Source organism: Rhipicephalus sanguineus, chromosome 1, assembly GCF_013339695.2.
Source record: "Rhipicephalus sanguineus isolate Rsan-2018 chromosome 1, BIME_Rsan_1.4, whole genome shotgun sequence".
NCBI lineage: Eukaryota > Metazoa > Arthropoda > Arachnida > Ixodida > Ixodidae > Rhipicephalus > Rhipicephalus sanguineus.
The window spans coordinates 311,891,764-311,905,218 of NC_051176.1; the positions used below are offsets into that span (position 1 = coordinate 311,891,764).

At 46.9% G+C, this 13,455-nt stretch overlaps 1 protein-coding gene across 1 annotated transcript in view; it reads left to right on the forward strand.

Moving 5' to 3' along the window:
• LOC119379432 (structural maintenance of chromosomes protein 3) overlaps window positions 1–13,455 on the forward strand; it is a 661,154-nt gene that overhangs the window by 229,230 nt on the left and 418,469 nt on the right. The window contains exon 12 of the mRNA XM_049411979.1: window positions 7,990–8,054. Coding sequence (XP_049267936.1) covers window positions 7,990–8,054 — 65 coding nt within the window. The remainder of the gene's footprint in view (window positions 1–7,989; window positions 8,055–13,455) is intronic.

The window sequence follows — 13,455 nt, forward strand, 5'->3', positions numbered from 1 at the left end:
TGCAATGGCGGGCTTGGCTTGTGACGTGTTGCAGAAGGAAGGTGATCAGAGTCATACAGGGAGCAGGAACCGCAGAAGGGCACCCGTTGGTGGAAGGTTGTGCTCAGGAGGGCAGCTTTGGAGGAGCAGCGATGTCGAAACTGGCAGCAAGGAGGCGAGGTTTGGCATGAAGCCGAGCGAGAGCCGTGACTGATGTCCGACCGGCATGCAGACTGGAGAGCGAATGAGGAGGGGAAGACAGTGGCCGCTTTCATAGGGAGATGTGTGGACGTCACTGAATGCTACAAGAGTTTCGCGCTGCAAAGCGCCGCAAGTGCTGTGGCTCGAGTCTGAGGTTGTTTGTTGTGCTCAAAAAACAATTAACCACACAATGTGGGTACACAGCGCAATCGTGAAAACTGGTTTTGCAGTAGGGGCTTTGCATGATCCAGGGGCGCAACATCTGCACCAATTTGATACAATTCCTCATTTTTGCGCCAATGCGCTAAAACTGTGTGATTTGTTGAAATTTCACCGCGCTGCGCCAAAATGCCGCTCCAGTGGACATTATTGCATTCAAATCCGGACGCGCAGAAAAGGCAGAAGTGTGTTTTATGTTGGGTGCCTGAAAAGTTATCTTTTCATGCTGGTTGCATTGCTGCTCTACATTGGCATTTGGAAAAAACAGAGTTGTTCGAATACCGGTGTTCGCACACCATCATGTCCACGAAATTGACAAATATCCAGGACAAAATTTAATGACCCTAGCATGCATTTCATCCGTTTGTCTTAAAAGGGGTACTGACACAAAATTTTGGTGTGACGTTTTTTTGGCTGTAATATGTTGCTGGAGGCCTATATGTCATGACACGGCACATCGCTTGCTCAAGTGCGCAAGAGATAATTAATTACTGTCTGTTTATTACCCACCAGTCTCAGTTTCGGTTTGGGAGATCTCCGAGAACGCCAAGCCGCCGTGTGCAACTAACGCCATCTAGCATGTGAAATGGCACACAGAACTGTGACGCACTTCCGCGCTGCCTGCATCCTCGGCTTGCATTCTCTCAGCTGCCGCATGTGCAGCGCGATGTCATTGCTGTCATCGTCATCATCGTTACCTGGTGGCAAAGACTTTCTTGAGGCTTCCACACGTTCGCCGCGGACTTGTGAGCAGCCGCCGAATAGTAACATGCTGGCGCAAGCTTGGCAAAAGCGCAGTGGCGACTTGTCGTCGTGACTGAGCTGGGCATTTCGGAGCTCGGCCGCAGTGTGGACATTGCGGAAGTTGGTGTCCCTCTCAGGTCACTTTGTATAATGTCAGTGTTGCGAAGTGCTATGTATACAGTCACCGACCGCTTATTCGGACTCTGACCTTGTTTGTTGCTTGGCGTGCGAGACCTGATCAGCTGAAATGGCTCCGACGCCACCCATTCCATGTGTGCCGTTGGAACTAAGGAAACGTGGCACCTACAAGGCCCTGACTATGGAATAAAAAGCAGGGATAATTCACCAGGTGGAATCCGAAGTTGCTCGGGAGTTTTCGCTTAGTTGGGTGATGAGAGCATCCGTCAGCTACTCGAACCAGCGCATGTGGACAGTTTGAATAATCGGGAGTCCGAAAAAAAGGATTTACCAGAAAAAAAAGCACCTCTATTGGTCCAATGGCTGGAAGAAAACTTGTCTATGTGTGTCTGTACACATGCACGCTTACACGCCGCCAAGTCGGCCTGAATTTCAGCCAATGTTTGGCCACTCCTGTTGGTTGGCAATAGCACTGTAATGGCCTACGCTAAATCTGCATCTGATGGCTGTGGTGTGGGATACGCGTCATCATGACAGTCACTGTCCACATGCACTGTTTGGCCGTGGTAGCCATTCAATGGATACTTGACTGGCTAAAGCCAAACGTTAAGCATTATGTGTAGCCAGCAAATATAGCCTTTGAGATCGGCAATTTCTGCGTGGATTTTCGCACTGGCACGATCTCCAGCTATAGCCAGTGACACATTACAGTGCTGGCAACTTAGCAAAAATATTGTAAACATCGCTGACAGCTTGTCATGCAACATCGCACTTGATCAGCTGGCCGGAGTACGAAAAATCAAACGGCGCACTGTGGGGCGTCCGAATTTTCGATTGCGAGTTTACATTACCTCAGTGGGATGAGTGGTGGTGCCGCGAAGGTGTCCGAATAAACGAGCATGTCCGAATTTTCAGCGTTCGAATAAATGGTCGGCGAATGTAGTGCTGGATCGGGTGCGCAAACTTCAAAATTCATATAAGTTACCTTCCAGGCTGTATTCGCGGTTCATATTTGGTAGATGATACACTCAAACCTCATTATAACAAAGTCACATCTGCCACTAACATAACTTCGTTATATCCGAAAATTCGTTATAAACATTTATTTGTAACACTGGATCTCTGACAAGACTCTTCTTCCTTTACTTCGTTATAACCGATAATTCGTTATATCCATGTTAGGTTTGAGTGTATACGCAAGTTTACGAGAATCGATCCTGCAGGCTATCTCAGCAGCGAAATTTTGTGTCAGTACCCTTGAAGTCGGATGGCGTGCTTCAGTGCCAGAAGTGCTCTTTAGGGCACTAAAACTTTGCTCGAGCGCAGCCCATGGAATGCTACGGCGCAAGTCAGCTCACGATCTTTCGGCCACTTCTCGGCATCCAAGAGACCACAGTTTTTTGGCATCGCAAAGGGCCAGGAAAACTTTTATTTTCCTCTAGATTCTATCAAGGGAGACACCAGTGATGCGATTACGACTGAGATTAATTGGACACTAAAGAACAAAACGATTTTTCTCATATTAGTAAAGTACTCTTTCACGATACCAAAAACACCACACTTGCTGGGAGAAGACGCTTAGTAAGCGAGGAAACACACAAAAACAAAATGTGGGTGGCGACGCCATCTTGAAGCTTCCTCACCATTCGCCGTGACGTCACATGTTTTGACGGCACCTACTGGGGACTACGTAGTTCCTAATCGGTAAAAATGAAGTACATTGTCCTCTGAGGGCACCATAGACTTAACATGCCAAGTTTGGGGTAATTTTGTTCAGCCAATGACGCGAAAATACCATAAGTACACTTTGAAATCTGTGAGCGCGGGGAGATTTCGGCGCCAAATTTAAAAATGAAACTTTGAACTTGATTTTCTCCTCTTTTAACCTATGATGTTGAAAGTAACGACATTAGAGTTCTCAGTGCACCATTTATCGATCTAAACCGATCCATTGTTTCTCTTTAGTGTCCCTTTAATGGTTAGGGCGCGTTGCACTATGGAATTTGACAGCTGCTGTTAGCTCAGCAGTAGACAGCTGGGAGCTCTCGGCACTTGCTTGGTACACATGACTAGGCAGTCATTGGTCGTGGATTGGGTACTTGTGTGGCCTCTTCTGTGCATGCATGAGACTAGTTCGTCGGCGGCTCTTTCGTTACTGTGGGAAAATCGGCCACACATTTTTTATTATGAACAATATGATCGTACCTATCATATTATATAATATTATATATCAGTGTAAAGCTAAGTGACTGTACTTTTTAATAGTATTACTTTAAAAATTAATATTGGGGTATAATATACAAGAATATTTAGGAAAAAGAAGGTTTATTGAACATTATATAGAATATTTCTAATCTTATGCTCCCAACATGAAAGAAAAGCCAAACATAATGTGAATTATACATAATGTTTGCTCAACAGTTTTCTATATTAGAGAAAAGTTTGAATGACCTAGGTCAAAAAGTGTATGAGTACCAATTTTTTTTTGTCTCCCCAGTGAAAACTGCATTATTCCTTCAGGTTACACGGTTATATACAGTCGATCTCGGATATATCGAACTCGAAGGGGACCGCGAAATAGTTTGATATATTGAGAATTCGAAATACAAAATATGCGTATTTAAAGGAGTACTGACATGAATTTTAAAATTTTTCGGGTTGTTGCTCTAAATGAAAGCACGGGTGTCGAGAACCCTAAAAAGAGTGTCGTGGTGCCTGGGGATGCATTGCATATATTTTTATTACCGCTTCTTTCAACCAGCAGTTTCGGTTTCGGTTTCGAGAGGGCGGCTTCATAGTGACGTGTCAAGTCTGCCCGTGACGTCACGGGCAGACTGCAACCCACGAAATATGCACCTGCTGTCCTTTGCTGTCAGTCGAACGTGGTTCATGATGAGTGAACTGTCGTCCAGTGCCCCCGACAGCGATTTCTGTGATTTCGGCCGCATGCAGAACCCAGACTTCGCAAACCAAGTGAGCTGACTTGAAACGTCATAGGGCTCTCCATGCGGTGAAGCTGCCTTGCAGATGCTGGGAGATGAAAACTTTAAAATCAAACTTAAATATTTATACGTGTTTCCCGGGTGCGGTGTGGGGAGAGCGTTAACACTACATGCCAAGGAAACCAAAAACGTCCGTTTTGCTGCACTTCAAAATCGTGCCAGTACTCCTTTAAGGCTTTAATTAAAGCACTGCAGGCTTCGACACAGTTTTCAGAAATTGTAAAAAGCGCGAACATGATGAGTCGCTCACATGCTAAACAAGCCGCCAATTTCTTTTGCAAGTTACTGCACTTCATTTCGCATGCAAATAGTCAGCAAACTTGTCTTGATTCTTGCACGCCGTGAATTCATCAAGTCATCGTCAGTGTCATTGAAGCTTTCTAAATAAGCAAATTCAGCACCTTCGGCCACAACAGCGGTGATCTACGCTGAACGCCGGTGCCAGCTCTGTAGCACGGTAAAGGGCTTAGCGGTGGCAGCAGCGGCATTGGCGGAATTTTGGCATCTTCAAACCGCATGGGTCCATTTCCGCAGCACCGGTAATGTCATCTATGATCTCGGCATCGATGCAGTCAGAAACAGCTATGTTGTTATCTGCACCAATGAAGTCGCTCGCTGTGCTCCCGTCCGATATGGCGCCCGGAAAATAAGTTTGCGCTGACGCACCGTACGCTGTAGTCAGCGGTCATTACGCACCTAAAGTCGTGACCTGGCACCAAGACCCGCAACGAAACGGTGCACGACTGTGCTTTACTTGACGTCGCTCCAAGCACCGGTCATAATTTTTATCGCTGTGAGCGGGACACTGTTGTTTAGTTTAGTTCGAGTCCCGAATGACGATTTATCAAGAACGAAGCGAGAAGTACAGAAGTCCACATCCCGCAAGAGACAACGCTGCACAAAGAGAGAAGCATTTCTCCAGCGTCGACATGTCGGCGATAGCGATGACACTTGTGACTTTGTAGAAGGGAGCCGCTGCTTTAGTGAGAAATGCGAAAAAAAAACGTAGCCTCTGAGATGTGTGTTTTATAACTGAAAGCTCCAAAAATACGTCACGAGGTTGCACATCTCGAAGGCCATGCTTTTCGGATCCGCATGCCGTCGTGCACGAACAAACAAGGAAGGGAAAGTAAACATTACAACGAGGCTGCCGAGTCACTTCGCATTCTCATTTTGGTGCCCTCGGCAATCAGCCTCTTTCAAAGACACTATGCCCGCGTGTTAAAACCTGCGGATCGCGCATCAGATATATTGGTGCACTGACAAGCGCTGTGCAAATAACTAGCTCAATGTAGTGGAATAACACCGCCTTTTCGTAACCTGCGTGCGACAAGGGATCGGAACTAATTAGAACGCGGCCGAAAAATGATCAGTATTTGTTAGGAAAAATGCACTGTCTGGGCTTCGGCGCGGTGCAGTATTCAATATAGCGGATGTTTCGCTGTGCGGGAGTTCGAAATACTTGCGCACCAGCCCCATACTTTTGCATGGGAAATTCAAGGGGATTTCTCAGCTGTTCGATATAGCCAATAATTCGTTATACAGTAAAAGCTCGTTAATTTGGATTTCACGGGGCTGAAAAAAATGTCAGAATTAACTGAATTTTGAATTAACGAATCAACAGGAAAAACAACATTAAAAACAAGTTGGAGAAGCATACCTTTATTTGCTGATATATTTTGTTATGGTCGTCTGCGTTTTCGCGCAGATTCCGGCTGACATTACAATTTTTCTTAAAGGGACACTAAAGGCAAATATTATGTTGACGTTGATTGTTGAAATAAAGATCCAGAAACCTCGTAGTGCTACTTTTGTGCCAAGGAAGTGCTTATTTTGAAATAGAATCACGTTTTAGTGGCCCGCATCGTGTTAGCGCACTTCAAATCACCCGCCTGAAAGCGGTGTTTCTCACATCACTGCTGCCGTGCCCAACGTTGCCCGCCTTTACTGCATGGCGGCGTGCGTCATTCGGGCATCCGGCAACATCACATGCATGCGGCATTTTGTCGAACTTTCTGTCAGAGCGACTTTCACGAGCGTGCAGAACACACGCGGCAGTACGCGATACCGAAACTACCACTGAGACTCGACCGTGTGAGCGAAGCAGGGTGCCAGGCGAAGCGCAGCTCGGCGAAAACGGAACCTTTGAACCACGCGCGCCGTTCCCCATGGCAACTCCAAATAGGTTTTTTTTTTCATGAATCAAACAGAAACGAACAAGCAGCATTTTATTACATCTCTTGATGCACAGAAGCTTGTTTTTTTTTTGTTGCAGCTAGTTTAATTACTTGTGATTAATTGTAGTCGAACTCTCTCATATGTCGGCGGGATCATTTCCAAAATGTGCCGCTCGTGGCGCTCATCGTGTGATACATTTAGCTTAATTTCTCGGTAAGTAGGGCACTGCTGTTGATAATATTGCCGTTTCAGATGTTGTCATGCATTGAGCTTTCACTCTGACAAATTGTTATTTGCCTTTAGTGTCCCTTTAACTCTTCCATATCGCCAACAGCATGCAAACTTTTGGAAGTGCTCAGGCAAGCGTCCTCTAATATCAAAAGCACCTGTGAGACTTCCCGTGAAGTGCAATGAGGTCGTGGCTGCATCTCCTCGCATGACTCTTCGTCCGAATCGTGGCCTTCCTGGGCGCCCATGACATCATTAATAATTTCTTGATCGATCAGGAGACCAGTCGTGGTGACACAATCATCAGTCGCGATGTAGTCCTCAAGGGTCACAACCGCATCACTCCGCAAGAAGAGATGGTGCTGACACGACAACACAAGGGAAAATGCCGTCAGAGGCGCAGTTGAGCCAGTGGAGCGAAGAAAGAAGACACCGATGTTTGATGATGCTGCGATCGCCCCCACTAGTTGATGACGATGGCGATGCCACTCAGGCTTCAGTGTCACTCCAGTGGTGCCAGCGCTGCTTTACCACACTTTTGTGTAGCGGCAGCCGTCAGCATTTGTCCGAATTAAGTGGTGCGGAGCCGAATTCTGATGAATTAACGAAGGTTTGTGTTGTGTTGCGCGACCCCTGGTGACATGCTAAAACACCAGTGCGGTAGGATCTAATCCCATGTTCTGGCCAGTTCGGTCCCTTTGATATGTGCCCCCACGAGCGCTGCGCGGTGTGGCGGTTTTGCCTCGAGCCATGAAGGACGGAGTGTGAAGGAAAGAAATCTTACAGACGCGTGCTATAGGAGAGGGTCGGCGCGTCTACCACAGCAGCAGCGTTGAGCGCTCAGACGCACATGTGACGCAAGCAGCCCTACCCTTTACGTCGCGTCGCACCACGGAAACTCCCTGAACTAAGGCGAACTGACGGCTCCCATTGATGAGCGAGCATTTGCACTGGCACTGAAAAAAATTGAGGAGTCGTTGGTTGGGCACAAGCAGACAAAGAGCAGTAAGTTAATTTCATGTTGTGGAATTGGATATATGCACACCTGAATGCACGTTTATATATCAATTTCATTAAACACGATACAAATGATGCATGATAGAGACATAAATATTTGCGTTCGAAAATGTGGGGCTGCTAACTGCTCCAAAAGAGTCATTTGCTGCTCCAAAGGGGGGTTTCTCTGCTCCAGAAGCTGCGACAAAATGGCTTTGATCAGTCACATCGCTGTACATGCCAAACATTCACTGTCTTAGGTATTGGCAAGTGTGGAAATGGCTGCTTTTTATTTTGCAGATAGACAAGCTTCAAGAGGACACGCAACGAGATGCAAAGAACAAGGTGGTCTTGGAAAGGAAAATTGAAGTGAGCCTACCATTTTTTTTATCTACAAGAGGGCAACTATGAGTGTGTTTATTCTGAAAATGGGGAAAAGGCATTTTTTTTTTTATTAATCTACAAAAGGGCAAATGTTATTGTGTTTATTCTGAAAACATTGCATAAGACAAGGGAGAAGGCACAACTGGCATTTCAAAGTGAATCTGATAATATACCTCGTGCATACTTTTGAAAAAAAAAAAAAAAAGAAAATCAAAATAAAAATGCAGCAAGAAACACACTATCAAAGTAAACATAAACTCCATAACCACTAAAAAAAAATCTGTTTCGCCTGAAAATCAAAGCATTGATAGAGATGTCGAATTTTATTATTGCACAAAGTTTTAGGCTCATAGTTTTATTGACAGTGCAAACTGCAGAAAGCGTGAGCCAGCTTGGGAAAGCTTGTAATGTGCCCGAAGACATAAGAGCTCACTCGATGACTCGAGCATGTCACAATGGTGGAAGCGTTTGGTGCGGAAAGCACACTAGCTGTCCATCACTTCAATGTTTAAACTACGCCGAGTCTCCAGGTGGATCACGTAAGAAACGCAGTGATTCCACTCCTGCGCCAACTTAGATTTACTGCGCCATCCTCATAAAATCGACATAAATTGCGCCAAACTGCACCAGAGTTTGACGGTGTCCGGCAATAGCGTCACTGGCGCTTCAAGACATGTGCAGCTTGAGGCCACCAAGGTCACAGGCACGGATCAAGGATTACTTTGCAGACGAAACAGCGCTCCTGCGTAACGTTTATAGGTACTAGAGTGCATGCAGCCATACAACAGATGCAACGTTTATAGATACGTTGCTCGCGCGTGCATGCCGATTAAGCCACGACGCCATACACGGTGCCGACTGAGCTTCTCTTGTGTAGTGCTTAATGTCAGGGAGGTCTCGGGGGGTTCTCAGGCACCCGACCTAAAGCGACGAGGCGAATGAGACCCCCCTTGCTAGAATGTAGGGTTGTGTGCTGTGTTTGCGAAATGTACAGGCTGTTCCGACGTACCAAAATGTGCCGATGTTACAAGTTCAGTCCACGCAAACAAGCGTGCACTGTTTGGTCGGCGTTACTAGGTGTAGAGGGCTTCCTGTCCGATGTGTCCTGCGCTACAGAGTTTGGCGCTGAGATTACCTGCGATGGCATCATCGGAAAACATTTGGGGCCGCCGCACGTGCGTCCTCGCACTTGAAACGCCTGACCGTCGAGAACAGCTGCCTTTGTCCTTGATGCCGTGACTACTGTAAAATAGTGGTTTCGCCAATAATATGTTACCACCACCAAGGCTGTGTTTGAGCTCTTTTACGTCAGATACCGCCGAGCACCACGACAAATATTGGGGATCTCTTGTTTCAAGTCTGCGTCATTAATTGATCAAAATAAAGAAAAACACCTTTAAAATTTAGTTTGCCCGCTTGTATAGAACGATGCTTAAAACAATCTAATAGCCGTCTTTTGGAGCTGGCTCACCAGGTTCTTAGGCTGGGACAATGTCCCGCGCCGTAAGCGTAACCTTAGTTCCAGAGGCGACCGCTACAGGCACAGCTCGCGCGAAACAAGTCTTCTTTTCTCTCTCCTTCTTTATTTCCCTCTCCATCTTTGCTCTAATCACTCCCGCCTTTCATGGAGCCAGACTAAGGGTACTACACGAAATTTTTCACCTGTCCTTTTTTTGCGTCAAATGAAAGGCCAAGCCCTCAAAAGCCTAGAAAAGGTAGTGCTAAGCATGGGTGTACCCTCAAAAAGTAATTACAGTATCCTTTTAAAAGCTACTTTCGGTTCCTACTCTACCCTGACATACAACACGGTATGAGCTTCTTGTCACGTGCTCGCACAATACCGTATTTACCCGCATAATTTGCGCCCTCGCATAATTTGCGCACCCCTAATATTTAGCCAGCTTTGCTAAAAAAAAATATTTACTCGCATATTTTGCGCTCCCCGCCCCGCTCGAGCCAGCTCGCCAACGCGCGCGCACGGGGAAACTTTGGACGGCCGCGCCCCGCGGCCCTTACCGAGCAGGCGAGCGCAGTCATACACAAGACAGGCTGCGAGTGCGAAGTCCCTTCTTCCGATTACTTCGTTCTATTCTCCGGAAACCGCCGAGATCGTACCAACCGTACCCGAACACCTAAACCTGTTCACCGGTTGTCGGAACTGTTCGAGTGTTCTCCCGCCGTGAGAATGCATGCACGCGACACGGCACGGACTACTTTCTGCATCGGAGGCGTGCGAGGGCCAGTCGCGCCAACATTTTCCCGCGCTGACCCTCCTCGTCTGCGTCCGCGCTGCGACGCAGCCTTCGTTGATTTCGGAAGTTTAGGCAGTTTAGGTTTCGCGATCAGCCAGTTGCGTTTTCACTGTTCTCTTGCGCTGGGCTACAATAACTATTCGGCAAAATTCAAGCTCACTGTTATAGAATTTGCCTAAGGAAACGGGAACCGTGCCGCAGAAGAGTTCGCTTTTTAATACAAGACCGGGAAGGAGACCGTTCAGAGGACCGAAGCATGGAAAGTTTCCTGCCGTTGAAGAATACCTTTTCAAATATGTGCGAGAGCTTAGGCCCACTGGTATCGCCGTGCCGTGGCACCTCGTTACCCCCAGCATTGTCGCGAAGAGCTTCAAGACGCCTCAATGCACTCGACGGAACCAAGGGCGACGCGCTTTGGGAAAGCGGTGACAGCGGCCGCGGCGATGATTCTCAGTCGGACTTCTCAACCAGTGATTCTGACTAGACCGTGCATGACCGAATCTGGCTGGTTAAAGTACGTGCTAATTCTGTTAAAAACCCTTCGTTTGCGCTATAATTTATTTTCTTCTTTAATGTATTATATCGCACGTGTTAGGACTATATATTGTGCGTTATTTCAGATGTGCTCGCGAAATCTCCACGTAATTTGCGCACCCCCTTTTCAGAGCTCCAAATTCGCGAAAAAAAGTGCGCAAAATATGCAAGTAAACACGGTATATAGTGACGTTTCCACGGCTACTCCGCACCATGGCTCTGTTGGTGATGCACATGTGGCCATTTTGAATGTTTTTGTGACGTACAAGCGGCTATCTTGGAAGTTTTGGTACCTGACGTCATCACAACTAGCCAGACTGCTGCGTGAAGTCAACAGAATTAGTACTGTAGCCTGACGTCAAGCTAGTATCGATGTCGGTAGGTGCGCCATGGAAAAATTGACTTTAATATCACAATAAAATATCTTATCAGCACTTGCTGAGCTTCACACTTGCTCAGAGCCATCTCTGCATACAGGAGGTTTGTATGGCTGAGTAAACTCTCCTTCGAAAAAAGGTGTCAGTACCCCTTTAAAGGCCAACTCCGGCGATTTTTTGGTCATGTCAAATTTATGGTGCTTTTATGTTCCTGAGACGCTCCTGTTACGGCCCCGATAGCAGAAATAGTCGGCAAATGGGAGAATAATTTTAAATAAGCAAAAAAGCGCAACACCGAAACCGAAATCCAACCGAGTGTGCTGTCTACGTATGACGTAGATGTTGTTACGAACGAACCGGAAGTCGTGCAAGGCATGCCGATCACGCTGGCGCCGAGTATGAAAACTGTGACAGCCGGGACGACGAGCGAAGCGCCGGCCAAACCAACGCTGTCTGTCGCCTTGTGCACAGCAGACGCTCGCTGTAGCGGCCGAAGCGCCGAAGTTAGCGGTGCCCTCGGCTGCGTCACTTCCGCCGCCTTCCCAATACTGACGTCACAGACACAATGTTGCCAATAATTGTGGGAAGCCAGGAGGGCTTTTTCAGACAATCTTTAAAATTCATTTGCAAACAATCTGCGCATGTCTCAAGCCTGTAATTTGGCATAAACGACGGAAACGTGCAAATGAACGTACCCAGCGAATTTCATTGAGATCCATCGACCTCGAAAAATCGCCGGAGCTGGCCTTTAAGCACTGCTGTTGTGCAAGTTAGCTCGACACTCTCAGCAGAGGCTAGTGACTTCTAAGCCAATCGGTGGCGGCAATTCATCGGTTGACGTCGTGTGTTCCGGAAACGCTGCTGGTAGCTCGTTTCAAGCGCCAGACTGCATACAATTAAGGAACTATTGAATAGTAAATCTAAAGGATACAATCGACTGAGAAGCAAAAGAAGCTGGCTTTCGCGTTTGAGTTGTTTTCGGGGAATGCATCAGAAGGGACCTTGTGACTTTTTAGCATCGAGGCACTGTTGTATGCCATGACGTTTCTCTGCCAGTTCTGCTGATTTCAACTGCAACATTTTTTTAAAATCATTTCTGGCGGCAGCCCTGCAGATTGATGACCACATAGTTGTGTTTAGAATGTTATTTCATAGTATACAATTGTATTGACCCAGTATTTTGTTTCATTGACTGAGTCGAATAAAGATGTGGAGAGGTTATTTCACAACATCCAACTCTATGACGCTCTAATTTTTGCATAATCGTGTGAAATAGCAAGTGCTCTGGAGAGCATTTTTTCCATGAGATTTGCAACAAATCGAGATGTTTATATGGCTCTTCATAAGAGCCCCATAATAATTATTCCATGTATAATTGCAACTTGCTCCTCCAATGTACTCCAGAATGTGAAATTAGCTGCTCCAGGTTGCTTCCAGATCCAACATTACTTGCCCCAAAGTGCTCTAATATGAAATCTTTTGCTGCACCAAAGTGCGCCAATTTGCTGCTCCAGAAATTGCTCCAGGTCAGAAGTCCTCGGTAGCATCACTGGAAACGGATACAGCGTAGACCGCTTATAATGTAAGTTGCCGGAGTTGCGAATATCCGCACTATAAGCGGTACCGCACTGTAACCAAAACAACATTTTTGAAAGGTTGCACGTGTGCAAAACTTGACCAGCGGGTAGGCGCGCGATTCCGACTATCGAGGCATGCGACTGGGACGTAAGTTTGCGTCTGCTTACATTTGGAAATGTTGAATGGTTAGCGTCCGCGGACCTGCGGTGCCGACATAACGAACGCGGAAAAAATGTGCCGTGACGGGAAGTCGCCGCGGTAGCACACTGCGCGTGCGCGATGTCGAAAACAGTGGCGACCACAAACCACCACTCGAGTGTTTCACATGCACGCCCGCGTTTTCGTTAAAGATGTAAGTCACCCCTTCTAAATGCAACAACTGCAAAATGTTTCACTGACTCGGCACCAAACCGCAACTTCTGTAGTCCGCGGCCACCGAAATGGCAGCTAGCGCTTGTTAGGCCTAGCGTGCGCGTTTCAACTTGTCATGCCGCCGTGAGAAGCTTACCCTAGGCAACACGGAGATCGGGCTTAGAAGAGATCGCACTCGCGAGCTGAACCGAGGGCATCACGCGTGAAACGTAGTTTCGGTTAGTGGTCGGGAGAACAGCCGCTGCAACTATACTGAAAAAGTCTCTCCAGCTT